The sequence below is a fragment of the Euwallacea fornicatus genome, chromosome 35, assembly GCF_040115645.1.
Source record: "Euwallacea fornicatus isolate EFF26 chromosome 35, ASM4011564v1, whole genome shotgun sequence".
NCBI lineage: Eukaryota > Metazoa > Arthropoda > Insecta > Coleoptera > Curculionidae > Euwallacea > Euwallacea fornicatus.
Genome location: NC_089575.1, coordinates 828,231 through 843,878, shown reverse-complemented (window position 1 = coordinate 843,878; position 15,648 = coordinate 828,231). Strand labels below are relative to the sequence as shown.

General features: G+C 33.3%; 1 protein-coding gene across 1 annotated transcript; it reads left to right on the top strand.

Annotated features, from left to right (window-relative positions):
* Positions 1 to 6,573: 6,573 nt before the first annotated feature.
* LOC136348785 (transport and Golgi organization protein 1-like) lies at positions 6,574 to 15,648 on the top strand. The gene is made up of 17 exons (XM_066299925.1): positions 6,574 to 6,763; positions 6,842 to 7,258; positions 7,703 to 7,806; positions 8,287 to 8,578; positions 9,272 to 10,245; positions 10,625 to 10,846; positions 10,962 to 11,213; positions 11,657 to 11,992; positions 12,252 to 12,386; positions 12,450 to 12,657; positions 12,717 to 12,882; positions 12,941 to 13,042; positions 13,094 to 13,305; positions 13,467 to 13,736; positions 13,896 to 13,992; positions 14,638 to 14,798; positions 14,881 to 15,648. The coding sequence occupies exons 1-17, from the start codon at positions 6,658 to 6,660 to the stop codon at positions 14,949 to 14,951; spliced, it is 4,125 nt and encodes a 1,374-aa protein (XP_066156022.1). The 5' UTR covers positions 6,574 to 6,657; the 3' UTR covers positions 14,952 to 15,648.

Below are 15,648 nucleotides of genomic sequence, written 5' to 3'. Positions count from 1 at the left end.
CATAAACACTATTATTCACCGACATATGCAATAGTTTATAGAGCAATGTGTATACATATGGAGTAAAATATTTAAATATAATTGAAATTGCTTTTCTCAATGAGTTCGCTCTATAAACTTATACCCACCGGGTTGTAACCAGTTTTTCAGTTTCTCAGTCTGGAGGTGTTGATCCCTCTTTATACCTATTTTTCCTATTTTAAATTTTCTATCATGGTATTATTTGGGTCACTTGAGCCACTGTTGATGGATTTATAAAAAATGTCTTTTGTTCTTTTTGAAGTAAAGGAAAACTGGCAACAAAGCTTTAAGGTTAAATTAACATTGTGCTACAAACATTAACTGTGAACGTTGAAATGGAGCTTTGTTACTGATTATTTATTTCTATGTAAAAACCAGCTTGACGTTAGCGTTAAAAACATAATAATAATTTGGCTCTTAGTTTGTGGGCACTTAACTGTTGATATCATCATTATACGCTACCGAGCCCCAGCTATTACCATCTGCTCAACATTTTAAAAGAGGTTCAGTTCATGGCACCACACAGAGGCATATTACATGATTCTTTTTTGAATCAATGGTAAATTATTATAAAAGTTTAACACAAGTTTCACAGAGATTAAGTGCCCTTACGGGATTCAATAACGTTCCCTGTCACGAATAAGTGCAAATTTTGAAAAGTCCTTACACCTGTTTGAAGAGGTTTTGAAATAAGCTTTTTTATAAGCCGGGTTGTATGCATCTATACACAAACGTGTGTAAGATAATAGCAAGTGTGCAGGTACTTTTTGAAAACATCCTTTAGTCTTGAACAAATTTTAATAACTTATTATTTTTTCTAAAAAACATAAAACTTCACTATTTACGCGAGTAAAAACGACACAGCTTATGAAAAATATCTGATTTAAATAAAAAATATTACATTCATTCGTAAAAAATTAAATAAATATTCCAAAAAAATACCAGTTTTTCTTAAAAGTTAGAGAGAATGTAAAGAAAAATTTTAAAATAATTAAAAAAAACAACTTCCTTAACTAAAGTAATATTAATACTTTGTTTTGTACTCTTTTTGAGTAATGACATCCCCTCGGCATTGAGTGGAATAATCGTGAACTCGTCTTGACTGGAATTATATTCCAAGCATCCTGGACTGTTTCCCACAGATATTTATTAATAGGTGATTTTGCTGTAGAAAACTTTCTTAATATTTGTCCGTAAATGCTCAATAGGGTTGAGGTCTGGAGATTGTGCAGGCCACTTGAAAACGTCAACGTTATTGTTGGCAAACCATGCCCTTGCTCTTCTGCTCGTGTGTTTAGGATCGTTATCCTGTATAAATATCCATCTGATTGACATATTGTCGCTGGCATGAGGAAACATTACGTTTTCCAGGATATCAACATAGACAACTTGACCCATCTTCAATACAATGCAGCGGACCTATACAGTAACACGACAAACCATTATGTTTTATACTTTTTAGGGTATATTTTGGATTGTAATCAGATTGTGGCAGTGCTTTGACATAAATATTGACTGTCTAGAAGAACTAAAGAGAATAATTTTTGATTCGTCTGACCAAAGGGTCTTCCAACATTTAGTCATCTAGACGGTGGCCAAAGGGCATGCTCTCTTGCCAATTTTAAGAGATGGGAAGTGTGTCTATGAGGTAGCTGGGAGGTTTTCTTCGGCTTCTCCCATATAAATTCACTTCTGCCAATCTCCTTTGCACTGTAGAAGTGTTCACGTCAACTCCAGTTTGTGTTTTTATTTGTTTAGATATTAAGAAAGGAGACATTTTCGCCACCCCCTGCATTCGTCTATCACCTATTCACGTAGTTTTTCTTTCTACCACGCATTTTCAGTTTTTCTACAAATTTTACAGCATTGCTGATCATTTTGGCGGGATAGTTTAATACATTTTGAATAAATTTATAAGTTTTTTCTTCATTTCTAAGTGGTAGAATCCTGTTTCGCATTTCTGTCTCATCCATATTATTTCGACTAAAAATCATTAATGTACAGTTCAACTCTCACCGTTCAAGTCATATTCGCCTTAAATGAACACTTCAAAAACGTATTTTAATTAACTATAACACGAAATTACACAGTATTTTAATGCGTACAAGAGGCATAACTGCTATTTTTTTGCAACAGGTCTGTAAGTATGAGATTCACATAAACAGAGGAGTCTCCAAAAGGTTTCAACATACGATGACTGGAATTGTACTCGCTCGACTCGGCTTGATACTGTGCCGTGGGAAAGCGCGACATCTGTGATTCCCAAAAAGCATTACCTAAGTCCATAATCAACCCTCTGCCAAACTGCTCGTGGCGCTGCTATTTGAACGCCACTGTATATATATATATATATATATATATATATATATATATATATATATATCTGTTTAAATTTGTGACGTGTAAAGTCATAGAGATCGGATTGAAATTAGGACTTTGTTGCAGTGTTTAGTTGCGAATGAGTAAATATTAAAATTATGATTAATGTCTCCTTTTGGAGAAGAAAACTTGAGGTTGGATCATGATCTTTAAGTTCGACCTTGCACGGTTTGTTCCACAAGAAACTGATCCGTTCCCTCAGATCTGTCATCGTCACCGAAGAATTTCGGCCGGTGACATGCGGACCGCATGATTAAGAGGCGTTAGACGTGCCTTCTAACAATGCGTTTCCTTTATTAATCGCACCGCATCGGCTCATCGATCAACCGGATCAAAAGAGCCGACGACTATAATCGAGGAAATGGTTAGCTTGACATACAGAGGCGTAGGTACGTGCATGGTATCTTTTTCACTAAACTCATATGTCGGATTATTTTATTCGGAATACCGCATGAAACGCTGCCAACAGAACTGGGACCGGATTTCCTAGAGAACGACGTTAAAATGAGTTGGAACTGACTCTTCATGAAGACGTGGTATTTGTTTACGCATATTTGCCCACAGTGAAGCGCCACTTCTGTCAAGAATGCGCATGTAGGTATTAAAAACCAGAGGATATGCCTTGGCTGGCGAAATGAATGGTTTCTCCGCATTTGCCCCCCTTTCGGTTGCAAACAAATTTTAAATTCAACCAAAAAAAATGTTTTTTTATTGTTAGTTTTATTAAATAATTATATACATATAAATAAATTGCGTACAATTAAAGGCCAAATTCATAGAAACGTAACGACTCTACGGTCAGGATTATGCCGAATGGTGAATGTGCAGATTCAAATCATATTTTAATCTGATATCAGCATTATTTTTATCAAAACTAATAAATAGGTTTCGGAAACAAAGCAATGACCTTTCGGTCGGATAGTAATAGCTTCTTCGCATCTCCCCCAGTTTCACTCGTGAAAAATATTTCATTTTGATGGAAGTTTTAGAACAAAACTATGTGCAATTCATGGATAAACAACCATGGAAATGTGAGTGTTCCTTGAATATAATGTCTGGCTCAAAAACCAAAAAAAATAAAAATAAAAATCGCGTTACTGAACTGGATTTTATTTGATAGTTAGGCGAATATCATTCTCGAAATTCCTAAGATACACGATAACTCATGGAGGGTAAACTGAGATAGAGCTTAAAATTAATGTAAGTAGCATTAAAGTTGTTGTTTATTGCATTTTTTAAATTAATTTGTTTTAATGAATTTCCGAAAAAATAGTGCCGTAGGAGGCAATCGAAAATACTGAAATGTTATAAAAATATTGTCTCAGATTAAAATGTAAATCTACTTAGAACAAGTAGAATGTAATTTACAGTTAAAGTAAAAATATCGTACTTTGGCAATGTTAATAATAATTAGGTATAGGTGATCACCAATCTATAATGCCCGGGGGGTGATACAATCATTGCTAAACGCCTATTTAAATTTAATTTTTAATTTTACTACTACCATTTTTACGTTTTGGACAACGTTAACCAGTTAAAATCGGTAAAGCTACATATACATATATTATTTGGGAGGAAGGGGAGCGGGGGAAGCTAATAACCGTACATACCCCCATTTGCTTCTAGAGCCGCCATTGCGAAACTAGCTAATTTAATTAGATATTATTTATAGAAATTGGAAATAATATATGAGCAAAGTACTTATACAGGATGTTTAATAAGTACGTGACCAAACTAAGGGTATTGTCTTAAATCAGTTTTAAGGCAAAACCTTTAGGCAGTATGTTTACTTGAGTTAGAATCATGTGGAAGACTTTTATTATTAATTTTACGAAAAAAATGATTCTCCATAAAAAGGATTGCATGATTTTAAATCTAAAATCGAAAAATCAAGCTTCAGATTTTTAAAGTCCTGTATCAGCTTTTTTAAAAACGTACATTTTTGCCCAAGAACATTTTATTACTGTTAGTTTCAGTAATGCACGTTTATCTCTTATTTATTGAAAACGTATAATAATACCTGTTTGTCTCTCAATATATTTTCATAATAATCGCTCAATTTAAATAGGTCATTAATTACTAATAGGAAAAGACAGAGTTAGAAATTTGTGTATCTATGTGGGAGTTCTAAGTCATTCTACTAGTACTTTGCCATTGTCGTGCTCTTTTTCGAAGCTTCTAATCGCCCTTTTTTGCGAAATTCCCATTACATACTTATTTTAAAATTATTAATAAAAAAGTTTCCCATATCATTCCAACTTGAATATTTACACTGAATATTATAGACATGAGTTCAAAAACATCTTTGTTTTTGTGATACAGGTAGTTAGATATCTACAACCTGTGTGTGAATTGTATTTAGATATTTCAGTTTGCTGTAATCGGGACGACGACGAAAAAATAATTATTTTGCCGATAAAAAGAGTGCTACTGGAATTTAAAGTAAACTGTTATCAGTCCCCAGAATCTCTGCATTTAAAGAAACACGGTCGTTGAGAGCGAAACATTATGGCCCAGAGCGCGTCGGAAGCCGAAAAATTTATAAATGAGCATTTTTCATGTTTAATCTGATATTTGTTTTGACCTAACATGGTTAAATGCGGCAGAGGAATGCTTTTTACCGGCCCGGCTAGACCCTTTTTAAAGTGACCCGATTGAATTCGTTGATTTTTTTTCGGCAAGTCCGGCATTACTAATAAATCAGGAGGGTGTTCGTTTGGGTAGATCTCTTTATTTTAAAATGCTAGAATGTATTCTAAAAAACATAAATTAAAATCTATTAGGCTGTAATTAAATACGTGAGATCTTCTCAAAATATAAATAAATCTTTTATATCTCTACAAGATAGACGAAAATAGTTTCGTCATTCATTTTCAAGTAGCAGCTTGAATTTCAGATTTATAGATGCTTTGAAGTTGAATGGAGGTCATTTTTATCTTTGATTGTGTGGTTTCAAGCCAAAGTGTTGTATAAGGAGGAAATAAGGAATAAATTAAGAACTGGAAATATCAATTTGATCATTATTTCATTAAGAGAGGTTTCTTAGTTCCTGTTCTATGCCATCGTTGATGTCATGGAGATTCTAAAGACACATTAAGACAGTTACCCTCACGAAATTTATTGCTTCTAATGAAATATATAGACTTTATAAATGAACTCTTAGGTCAAATATTTCAACAATGTGTTTTTAAATATATTGCTACGTGTAAAACTTAAATTTTCTTAATGGAATGATTGAGGAAGTAAACTGGAAGGTGAGAAGAAGAAGACGTCTGCGATATCTAATTTACAACTCTTTATTAACCTAAACTGTAAATTATGAGATAAAACATACGTTATTTCCTAAAAGAGTTTTCATTTTTTAAATATTTACAAAAAAAAAATTTGGAAAGATATTTTCTGGACAATATGGCGAACGAAATCTCCGATGCTTTTGTATATATATTCCATTGTATACGAGGAGAGGTTCAGAAATAAAGGACCCTTGCGGATTTATTAAATTTATAAGAACAGAGAAAATATTATTCCGAATAAGCATTTTCAGGAATATCTTTCTCAAGTTACTCACCTACGTATTTACAACATATTTCTGACATCGAGGGAAGGTTTTAATTTTATTTCTTGGGAGAAAAATTAAAGGTAATAGCGGTATAAAAATGTATACTGCTCTCAAAAAGGATTTTATTCCTTAGCAGAAGCCCTTTTTTTCCTATTTTCTTAAGCAGAAGAAGCAAAATAATATTTCCCATTAATTTTTCTATTGTTATTTCTTGGACAGACACATAGCGTAGTGTTTCCTACCCAGCATCAAGAATGCCAGTTTATAGCTTACTTCTACTAAGAGAAATGACATTTTTGCCGTTTTTGGCCGGGAAATTAAAATATTACATGTAATAACGCACGCTGTTTTTGTTTAAGCTATCGTATTAATTCAAACAATGATTATAAGGTATCAATTACTATTAAAAATATAAATAACAATAATTTATCACCAACGTTTGTCAGTTTCTCTGTAAACACAAAGGTAAAACAAGTATAGCTATTGAATGCGCTGTTGCCTTTGTGCATCACGGCTGGCTTCTATATACGAATATGGATATTGCTATTCGTGACTCTCTAGTGTCAATCAGGCTTTAATCATATGTTTTTTATGTTTGTTTGCATAGTGTCCACCAGAGGACGCAACAAACCGAAAAACAGTGATGTGGCTTTCAGAATTCAGAATAAATTTTAAACGGTTTACGAAAGTATGCCAAAATGTTTAGTTTTAAATCGGTATATTTTGTTATATTTATTTTAATTATACATTTCTCGAGATCAGAAATATCCGATAAGAGGCTGTGTGTGGATGAGAAATGCTCAGGTATCCTAGAACCGTAGTATTATATTCACTAAATGACATATTACTTAAGTACCAACTCTACTTACTTATCAATTTCAGGCCTTATTTCGGTCGGGAAAACATTAAAAAAGTACAATAGCATAGAGGAAGGCATACTTTCTTTTGGCCCGGATGAGGAGGTGAAAATATTTAGCTATGGAGCAGGAACAAGACCAGAATTTCTTGGTGTTGAGATAGCTGGCAAAAGAGGCTACGTAAATAAGGACTTTATAAGTGAAACGCATCGTGCCCAGCGCCCCAAGGTATTGGTAAACACAGAACTATCAGAAAAGGAGCAAGCACCATTGAACAGTGAAAACAAGATCTCAGAAATAAAGGCTGATACCACTTTGAAGGCTTTTGAAATTGTTGATGGAACTAAAATACCTTTGGATATAGCTAGTTTGAGTACAGAATTACCACCATCCGACGGAGATGTGTTGAAAGAATTTCAAGATACAAAGCCATTAGATGCAGGTTAGTTATCGCTGAGTTTTGGCTCTTTTTAGTTAATAGATAAGTCCGTGTCAGATTAAAAAAATTACACTTTTCAGGGAAAACGTGATAAGTGAGTATTTATTGTAGCTTATATGCCTTACAACTTGTATATTTCTACTGTTTCCTTAGAAATTACAATAACTCAGCTAGATTGGTTTAAAGAAATGTGTAACCTCAAAGTTATAGTCTTAAGATGTGACAATCTTAATCAGTTCAGATTTTATATTCATATTCTTTAATATAGTTATTTGGTAAACATTGAATCAGAATAGATACATATGTGATTAATTGAATGATAAAGGGCACAGAATAATGGTGTCGGTACCTTATGTTTTATTTGTGCTTTGTTTTAGCCAAAAGCACTGTTTGTAGAATAATGTGAGTGTATTATTTTTCTGTTAATATTTACAAATATTGTTACAGTTTCTGACAGTCCTCTTGTAGAAAACCCAGATGTATCTTCCAAGGAAAGCATAGAAAATTTTACACAACCTATACCAACAGAGGATCAATCTGATGAAGAAGAAGTAAGTAAAATATTTTCTTACATTTATAAAGATTTTATGTATAATGAGTTTACTTATATTTGGACATTTTCAGCAAGTTTATTATAAGAGATGAAAAATAATTTTAAATATAAAACTTGATCTGAATATTTTGTATGTTCTTCTTTAATTCAAAAAATATATATTTTGATATTTTATTTTAGTGCCTTCAAATTAATTACATTTATAAATTGAGATTTTTGCTTTTAATAACACTTAATCATGGCAACAATCTATTTTTAAAAAATAATGTGTTTCATTGGTGTTTTATTAGAAATTTACCAACTTATATTTTTTTCAGAATATAACAATCTTTATTTGTTTTATCCAATAACGTTTTCTAGAGATTTATGAGAAATCTTACAACTTTTATGTTTAAAGTTTTTTCTGATCTCATGATAAACTTTGCAGAAACAGTTTAGATATAAGGAAACATCTTCACATAATAACTTGAAAATGTAGGAAGGTGAAGATGACAATGGAGATGATACAGAAGATGATTCTGATGATGAAACAGACTTTGAATTAAATGAGTCTCCTGAACATAAAGTCAAAACTGTGATACAAGGTGCAGCTAGTGATTCCATTAAGGAAGCAAATACACCCTCTCAAATTTTGCATGATGTATTAGAGAATGCTGTCAGTAATATGACAGAAAGTGATGAGGCAGATCAAAAGAACGAAGGACTTGTAGTTGGTGCAACTGAGAAGACATTACCAGTTAGTGAGGGGGAACAAAATAATAAATATGAAGGTAAATTATCTGCAACATATTTTTAACTCTTATATTTCAGGCATAGAAATTCTAAGCAGGTGGAGTAAATACCTGTTTTCTAGTTTTGATAAATAAACGTTTTAAAATCTGTTGGGTTTTAAAACATTTAGTTTGTTTAATCGAGAGACTGCCATCATATACAGATAAAAATGGTCAAAAGCAGAAAATGAACTATCTATTTCTCTCGTTTGATTAGATGAAAACGCATTTTCAGTTTACGTTTCATTTCGTTTATAGGCATTTGTCACTATATACAACTACGACCTCAGTCCGCGAATGTATTGGGATAGATGAAGAGATTTAACTGTGTGTTAAATTGGACTGGCACAATACCTGATAAAAAGATTATTGTGAAAAAATTGTCGATCGCTACCACGCAATAAAACGTTACTTAGACGATGCTACTATTATCCGGCGCTTAGGAAATGATATTTTATGAACGTCATTTTTTATAATTGAAAAATTATTTACCTATTGTCAATAACACATTTATGCGAGTATTTTTGTTTTTTTTATAACAAAATTATTAAAAATAAAGACGACCTTGTTCAACTTGTGTTCATTACGGGAGTTTGCTTTGTTCGTGCCGCAGAAGGCGGATGATAAACAATATGTCGTTTTCCCTAACTGGTTAAATGAATAGCTATTTAAGTAAGATTTGTTCTGTTTTAGATGCAACAAGAAACAACACTGATGTCACACCACCAAACATTGATAAAATAACTACTACACTACCAGAAAAAAAAATTGATAATAACGAACTTTCATTAGAAGCTGAAACAAAAGAAATCGCACTTGAATTGAAAACAGAATCTATAGTTTCAGAGGCCGTAACAGAAACTAAAACTATTTCCACTAATTCTGAAGAAAAAAATACAAAAACCCTTTCCGTTGCTTCAGATAATGTTGGTCTTCAGAATGAAGAGGGGAATAGACGAAATGAAGACGGTAAACAATATGTTGCTTCGGAAGAAAACAATAATAATGTAGTTCCTACAACTCAAGTTCCTATTGAAATTGAAGTTTTGGCTCAAGAAGTAGAGGCTGTAACACAAGATCCAGCAGCCACGATATCTGCCGAACCCCTTCTGTCAAATCCACATAATTCACCAGCTGAAAATTATGTTCAAGTTAACAATGTTGAAACCCCAAAGAATGAAGAACCGAAAGATGAAGGTATTTTTGGCGGTATTGGAAACATTTTGCCTTTGTTTAATTTCGTCCCGAAGCAGGAAGAGACTGCTGAGTCAGCTAGTGAAATAAATGCTCCACTTATTGATAATTCTAGCCATCTACCTCTTGAAGATAATAGAGCAGAAATAGTTAATTTTATTGAAAATAGAGCTGAAGATAATAACGTCGAAGGAAAAAATTCTATACGAGATTATTTGGGTACAGAGAAGATGGAAAATGTTGATTTAAGTAATGAGAGAGTTGCAGATGAGGTAGTTAATCCACCTGAAGAAATTGGAATTACAAAGGAGACTTCTGTTGATCCAAATGATATTCACCAGGAACAAAGTGCCTCTTTAGCAGGTGGATTTTTTTCAGAGATACTCTCCCTTTTTGGCTTTAGCAATGAAATAAGTGAGCAAGTTAAGCCATCTTTTAAAGAAGACATTAAGCATGATGTGGAAATTCAAAAGGTAAGTCAACAAAGTTACAATATAGACGCAGTTTAAGAGGGTTCACAGTGTAAAATTGATGTGATACTTACTGCTAAATATATCTTCTAAAAGTGAGAGAGGGATTTGACCAGGTTATTGATACATTAAGCAACCAACAAAATCACTTACGTCATTGGCATTAAACTACAGATTTTTTTTGCACGAAATTTGCAACAAGGTCAATACCGTGGTTAATTTTGCAACACCAAAACAGCGAATGCTAGAACAGAACCTGTTCTATTTTTCATTGTTTCTATTTGCAAATCGGTTGTCCATGGAAATCTGATATTTGTATATCTTTCAATATGTGCAAATGGAACATGTGGAAAAATAAACATTTTCCCTATATCCGTTATAGAGTCACCATGTAAATGATGATATCCACATCGACCATCCTCTAAGTAATTTACATCAGAAATCTCATGACGTCCAAACCTGTGACAGTAAGCTAGAACAGTGCCCCCAGATTGCCAAGCAAGGTTTCTGTGATAAAGATGGAGATGACTGTCCTCAAGGTGAAGTAGTTTCTATACCTAAGCAACACAAATTGCTGAGAAGCATTAGCACTGAGAGTTTTGAGGTAAATATTAATATTTTATGTATAATTATAAATACGATTTAGATTTTATTAATCAAATAAATTATGAAATTGAAGCAACTGTCATGCATTTACAACTTTATTCGACATATTGCAGGAGGTCTTTGTGGAAGCTGTCAGTTCAGATCTGTTCTTATACCTCACTACTACCTCATTCTCAGTTCTGGTTTTAATATTTGTGTGGATTTTGGTCGATAAGTGCCGACGGGAAGGGCCATTAATAGCACGAATTAACAAATTAGAGCAGCAGTTGTTGGCAACGTTAAAGGAGAACGACGCACTGCACGAGAAAACAACACTATTTGTTGAGGAAAAAACTCAGTTAGTTGTGGAAACTGTGCCAAATGAGGTAAGGGTAATTATTTGTAGTTAAAGTATTTTCCCATATGTAGTTTTTAAGTTTAGTAGGTAATGATTTTTTTGTTATTCATGCCTATTGACCCAACATAAAAATCTCAGGAACCTTACGAGAACCTATTAAATGGAGACAAAAGTACCTTTTTAAGCGCTGATTATTATTTTATTTTATCATTTTACAAATGTTAATTGCTTTTAAAACGGTCCGCGAAATTGAAAATTGGTGAATTTTCATATTTGGCTTTTCTGACTTTTTGACAGTAATACATCAAAACTAAGATGATATTCCTACAGAACGGGAGTCTTCATTGAAATTCATAGCTTTGTCTTCTTTTAATCATCTTCTCTTATGGTTACCAAGATCAACTTGTTGGAATTTAAATGGGGGGCACCCAGTAAATTCAGTTTGAGTCAGCCAGTATTTTAATTTCATAGGTTGTCAATGAACTGAATGATAAACTGTCCAAAATAGTTGAAGAAAAACTTGCTCTTGAGGATCAAATCTTAGCCCTGGAAAAGGAATTGGATAATTCCACTGAAGTTGGAATTGAACTTAATAAAATCATATCAGAAATGTTAAATTCTGGCGATGGGAGCGAAATTCTGAAAGATAATATTGAGCAAATGCAGAAACGTTTACTGGAACAACAGGATACTATTAACAGCCTAAATGATACTCTTAATATTCGGGAGACTGAGAGTTATGAAATTAAGCTGGAGTTGGATATTGCAAGGAAAAAAGTTGGTGATTTACAAAGAGAAGTTGATATGGTAAGCATATTAATTAATTTTTATTGATTTTATATGTTCTTCCCTTTTGCTGGTCAATTAGATGGATGGATGTTATATTTACTCCAACATCTAAATAACTTTAGGAGAAAAATAATTTTTTTATCGCTATACATATGTAACGTGATAAAATGCGATGACATTGGAAGAGGGAATTGCGGTGTCTTGCGCACCTATAAAAATTTTATGTCTTCAATAAAAACTATTCGGACACATTTTCTCATGGATTAAATTTTTTTAGATGGTTGAAAAAATATTAAAGATTGAAGAAGAGAAAGATCGACAACATGGAAGTTTAGAGAACGAAATAGCAATGTACAAAAACAAATGTAAAGAGGCCTTAACTCAAGAGCACGTTTTAAGAAACAATATTATTGTAAGAATAATAAAAGGTACCATATAACCCTTGATTTTCTAAATATCGTTTTTTATTCTTTAGAGTTTAAATCAGAAAGTGGCTGACCTACAGAGACTATCGGATACTAAAATCAAAGAATACGATTCTTTGAAAGAGACTTTAAATACTGTGAAATCTGTCAAAAATGATAAAAATGCATTAAAATCTTTTCTAGACGTTAGTGAGGTGAAAGCGCAACTGGAACAAATGAAGTCTGAAAACTTGAAATACTCTCAACAAATATCTAAAGGTATGTTGCTCGAACAACGTCTGACGAGATTTTGCAAAAATCTAATTGTCTATTTACAGAAAGGGAAGCTAATGCGTCGTACACAACACAATTTCAGAATTTAACCCAAGAAATTGAAGAATTACGGCTGAAATATGAGAAAGCAGATAAAGACAAGGTAGAAAGTACTACCAAGCTGGAAGTACTGAACAATTATTTCAAGGAAAAGGAGGCACAAATGCGAAAGTAAGATGTTAGAGTATACTTATGCGTGACATAATTGTTAATTTTTTATCGTTGATAGGGAAATAAATAAATATGAGTCGTTATGGGCAACGAAAGAAGGCGAAGCCACATCTACCACCGAACGAATACGCTACATGCAAGAAGAACTGCAAAATTACAAGTGAATGTTATGTCAATGAATAGAATACATTAATGTAACATACGTTTTTAGAAGTCAAAATGAGAACCTAAAACAAGAAATTATAAACCAGGAGGTTGAGCTCAAGAGTCAAATTTCGATGCTTGAGAAAAAGAATCAAGAAAATTGGGTGATCCAACGTCAGGCAGAGAGAAAGCTAGAGGAAGCAAGACATGAGGCGGCAATTTTGAGGAATCGACTGACCTTGAGAGAACGTACACTTGCTGAAGGAAACAATTCTATTAGTAAGAGAACTCGAAAGCAACAAATTTCAGACAATTTAAAGTCAATTAAAGTCTTACTATCTGTCCACTTATTTTTTTTATAGTACCTACTTGTACATTTATTATTTATGTTTTTATACTATGTTCTAATAACGACGTCATCTTTCTAAATTTTTCTTCAGGGATGCAATCACCTCCTCCGCACCATCAGAATGGTGAACTTCCAGTCTCTCCCAACCCGACTCAATCACCTCCACTACTTTTCAATCCCCGGGACCATATTACCAAATCTCCGCCGCTTAAGGTGATGCCGCCTCCACCGTTTTTACCACCCCCACTAGCGGGGACGCCGTTCATGCCGCCACCTCCCTTGGATCGAATGATGTCACCACTGAACGATATTAGTGGAATGCCGCCGTTCCTGCCAGGTTTGGCACCCGGAATGTTTCCAGGTAAGCATAAAATGGCTTATCCCGAGGAAAGTTGTAAAAAATGTTAAATTACGAGCCACGTTATACAAGGTTATTTACTTAAGTGCGCCATTTGATATTACGGGAAATTAAATAAGAAATGGTACTGTGTTTGTCTCAAATTGGTTATTTTTATTTCAGGAGATCATCGACCTCCACCTCTAGGCAGAATGAGCTCTCCTCCTCCTGTAGGTGGCAGATATAGTCCTGAATCGACGGTTTATTCTGAATATGACAGGTATGACTTAGGCGTTAGGAACAAGCATTTGTTTTACACTCAATATGAATGCAATCGTTGGGTAATTGAAATTTTGATGTGGTATTCTTCAGCAGTCATGAAAATTAAATTTGATCTGAAATTATAAGTGTAAAAATGGCGCACGGTCCCTACCTTATACAGATCTTTTTGTAAGGTATTCAAGTTTTTTTCCTGTATTTGTCAAATTACAGCACCCATTGTTGTTACTGGTCTCATTTCTTAATTGAAGTACAAAATGAAGGTAGCTATTTTCATTACGTAACTAGTTGCGAAATTAATCCCATTTAGTTCCCTAGTTTTAAGTCTGCCCATCTGTCATTTTATTTATCTAAAGTTATGAAAAGTAATATACGAGACACGTCCAATAAGTGTGATAAATACTAGTTACCGCACAGTTTTTAATAAAATTCTTAAAAGTCTTCGTTCACCTTAGCATTGGGTGTCTTGTCTGATGTCGATACGAACGAAGGCCAAAGTGCTTCTAAACTTTCCAATTTATCAATCTCTCTTAAGGCGAATGCCCAGGCGTTTATTAAGATTAGCATAAGTAAATAAAACAAGTACCTAAATTTTAGTACCTCGGATGTGACAGGCAATATAGGTATAAGTTGCACAAATTAATAGGTACGATCGAAGAACTCCCTCGCCACCATATGACTCCGAATACGGTGTATCCCCACCACCTATACGAGGATACAGTCCGTACAATGATCGAGACCGATTACGGGAAGATAGGAGAGACTATAAAAGACCCCAACCTAGGAGCAATGGAAGAAATTCAAAAGGTAATCGAATTTGCAAATTGATGTCTATTTATATAGAATTTAACTTTAAACACTGTTATTAATTAAGTTTCTTATTATACAGGTGTTCATAGTTCAGGCTCCGAGAACGATTCATTAGGCAGGGCAAGCAAGAAGCCACAGAGGAAAGTCTAGCGTTTAGCCTGTTGTTTTTATTACTAAGTAGGATTTTTTAATGATTTTAAATATTGCCAAAAAAATTCTGAATCTTCTATTGTGATTATAAGAGTAAGTGCTCTAAGGCTGAGCTGTTGAGTTATGGTTTAAACTTTAATTGAGTTAAACCCGTCACCTCTATATTTTTACGGACATAAAAAAAACATCTTTATGAATCTATTATTAAAACTAATTTCCTATTAATGTTTGCACTATACGAGGAGAGACTTTAACTGGACTAAGCTTAAGCCGCAAATGAACAATTCGCCCTATAAGAGAAATCGGTCCCCTTTGGTATCGTTGCTGTAATGATCATGAAGTGAAATGTGCGTAAAGTGGTCATTCTTTCAAATTCTTGTCATAAAACCTTCTGCTTTTCACAATAATTCTCTTTTGATCTTTACTGCGTAAAAATTATTATGGGTAGAAACATACACTTTCCTGATTTTTTTCTATTACAGCAGTCGTACTAAACAATATTACCCTTTTTAATTTTTCCTTCAATATACTCCCGTAATTTAACCTTTAAATGTTGATATAATATACAGTGGTACCTAGTTGAACAGATTGTTTATTTTGTAAATTTTTTTTGGTCTTTATTGAATTACAATTTTGTAACTATTGTATTGTAAAAAGTGTATAAAGTAATGTTGTAATACATTTATTTGAAAATTTA

Bases quoted from the DNA above. Each gene is read 5' to 3' on its own strand.
- LOC136348785 (XM_066299925.1), top strand. From the start codon at position 6,658: ATGTTTAGTTTTAAATCGGTATATTTTGTTATATTTATTTTAATTATA. The intron at 7,807-8,286 runs GTAAGTAAAATA...TTGAAAATGTAG, and splicing joins ATCAATCTGATGAAGAAGAA to GAAGGTGAAGATGACAATGG. The intron at 13,993-14,637 runs GTATGACTTAGG...ACAAATTAATAG, and splicing joins GTTTATTCTGAATATGACAG to GTACGATCGAAGAACTCCCT.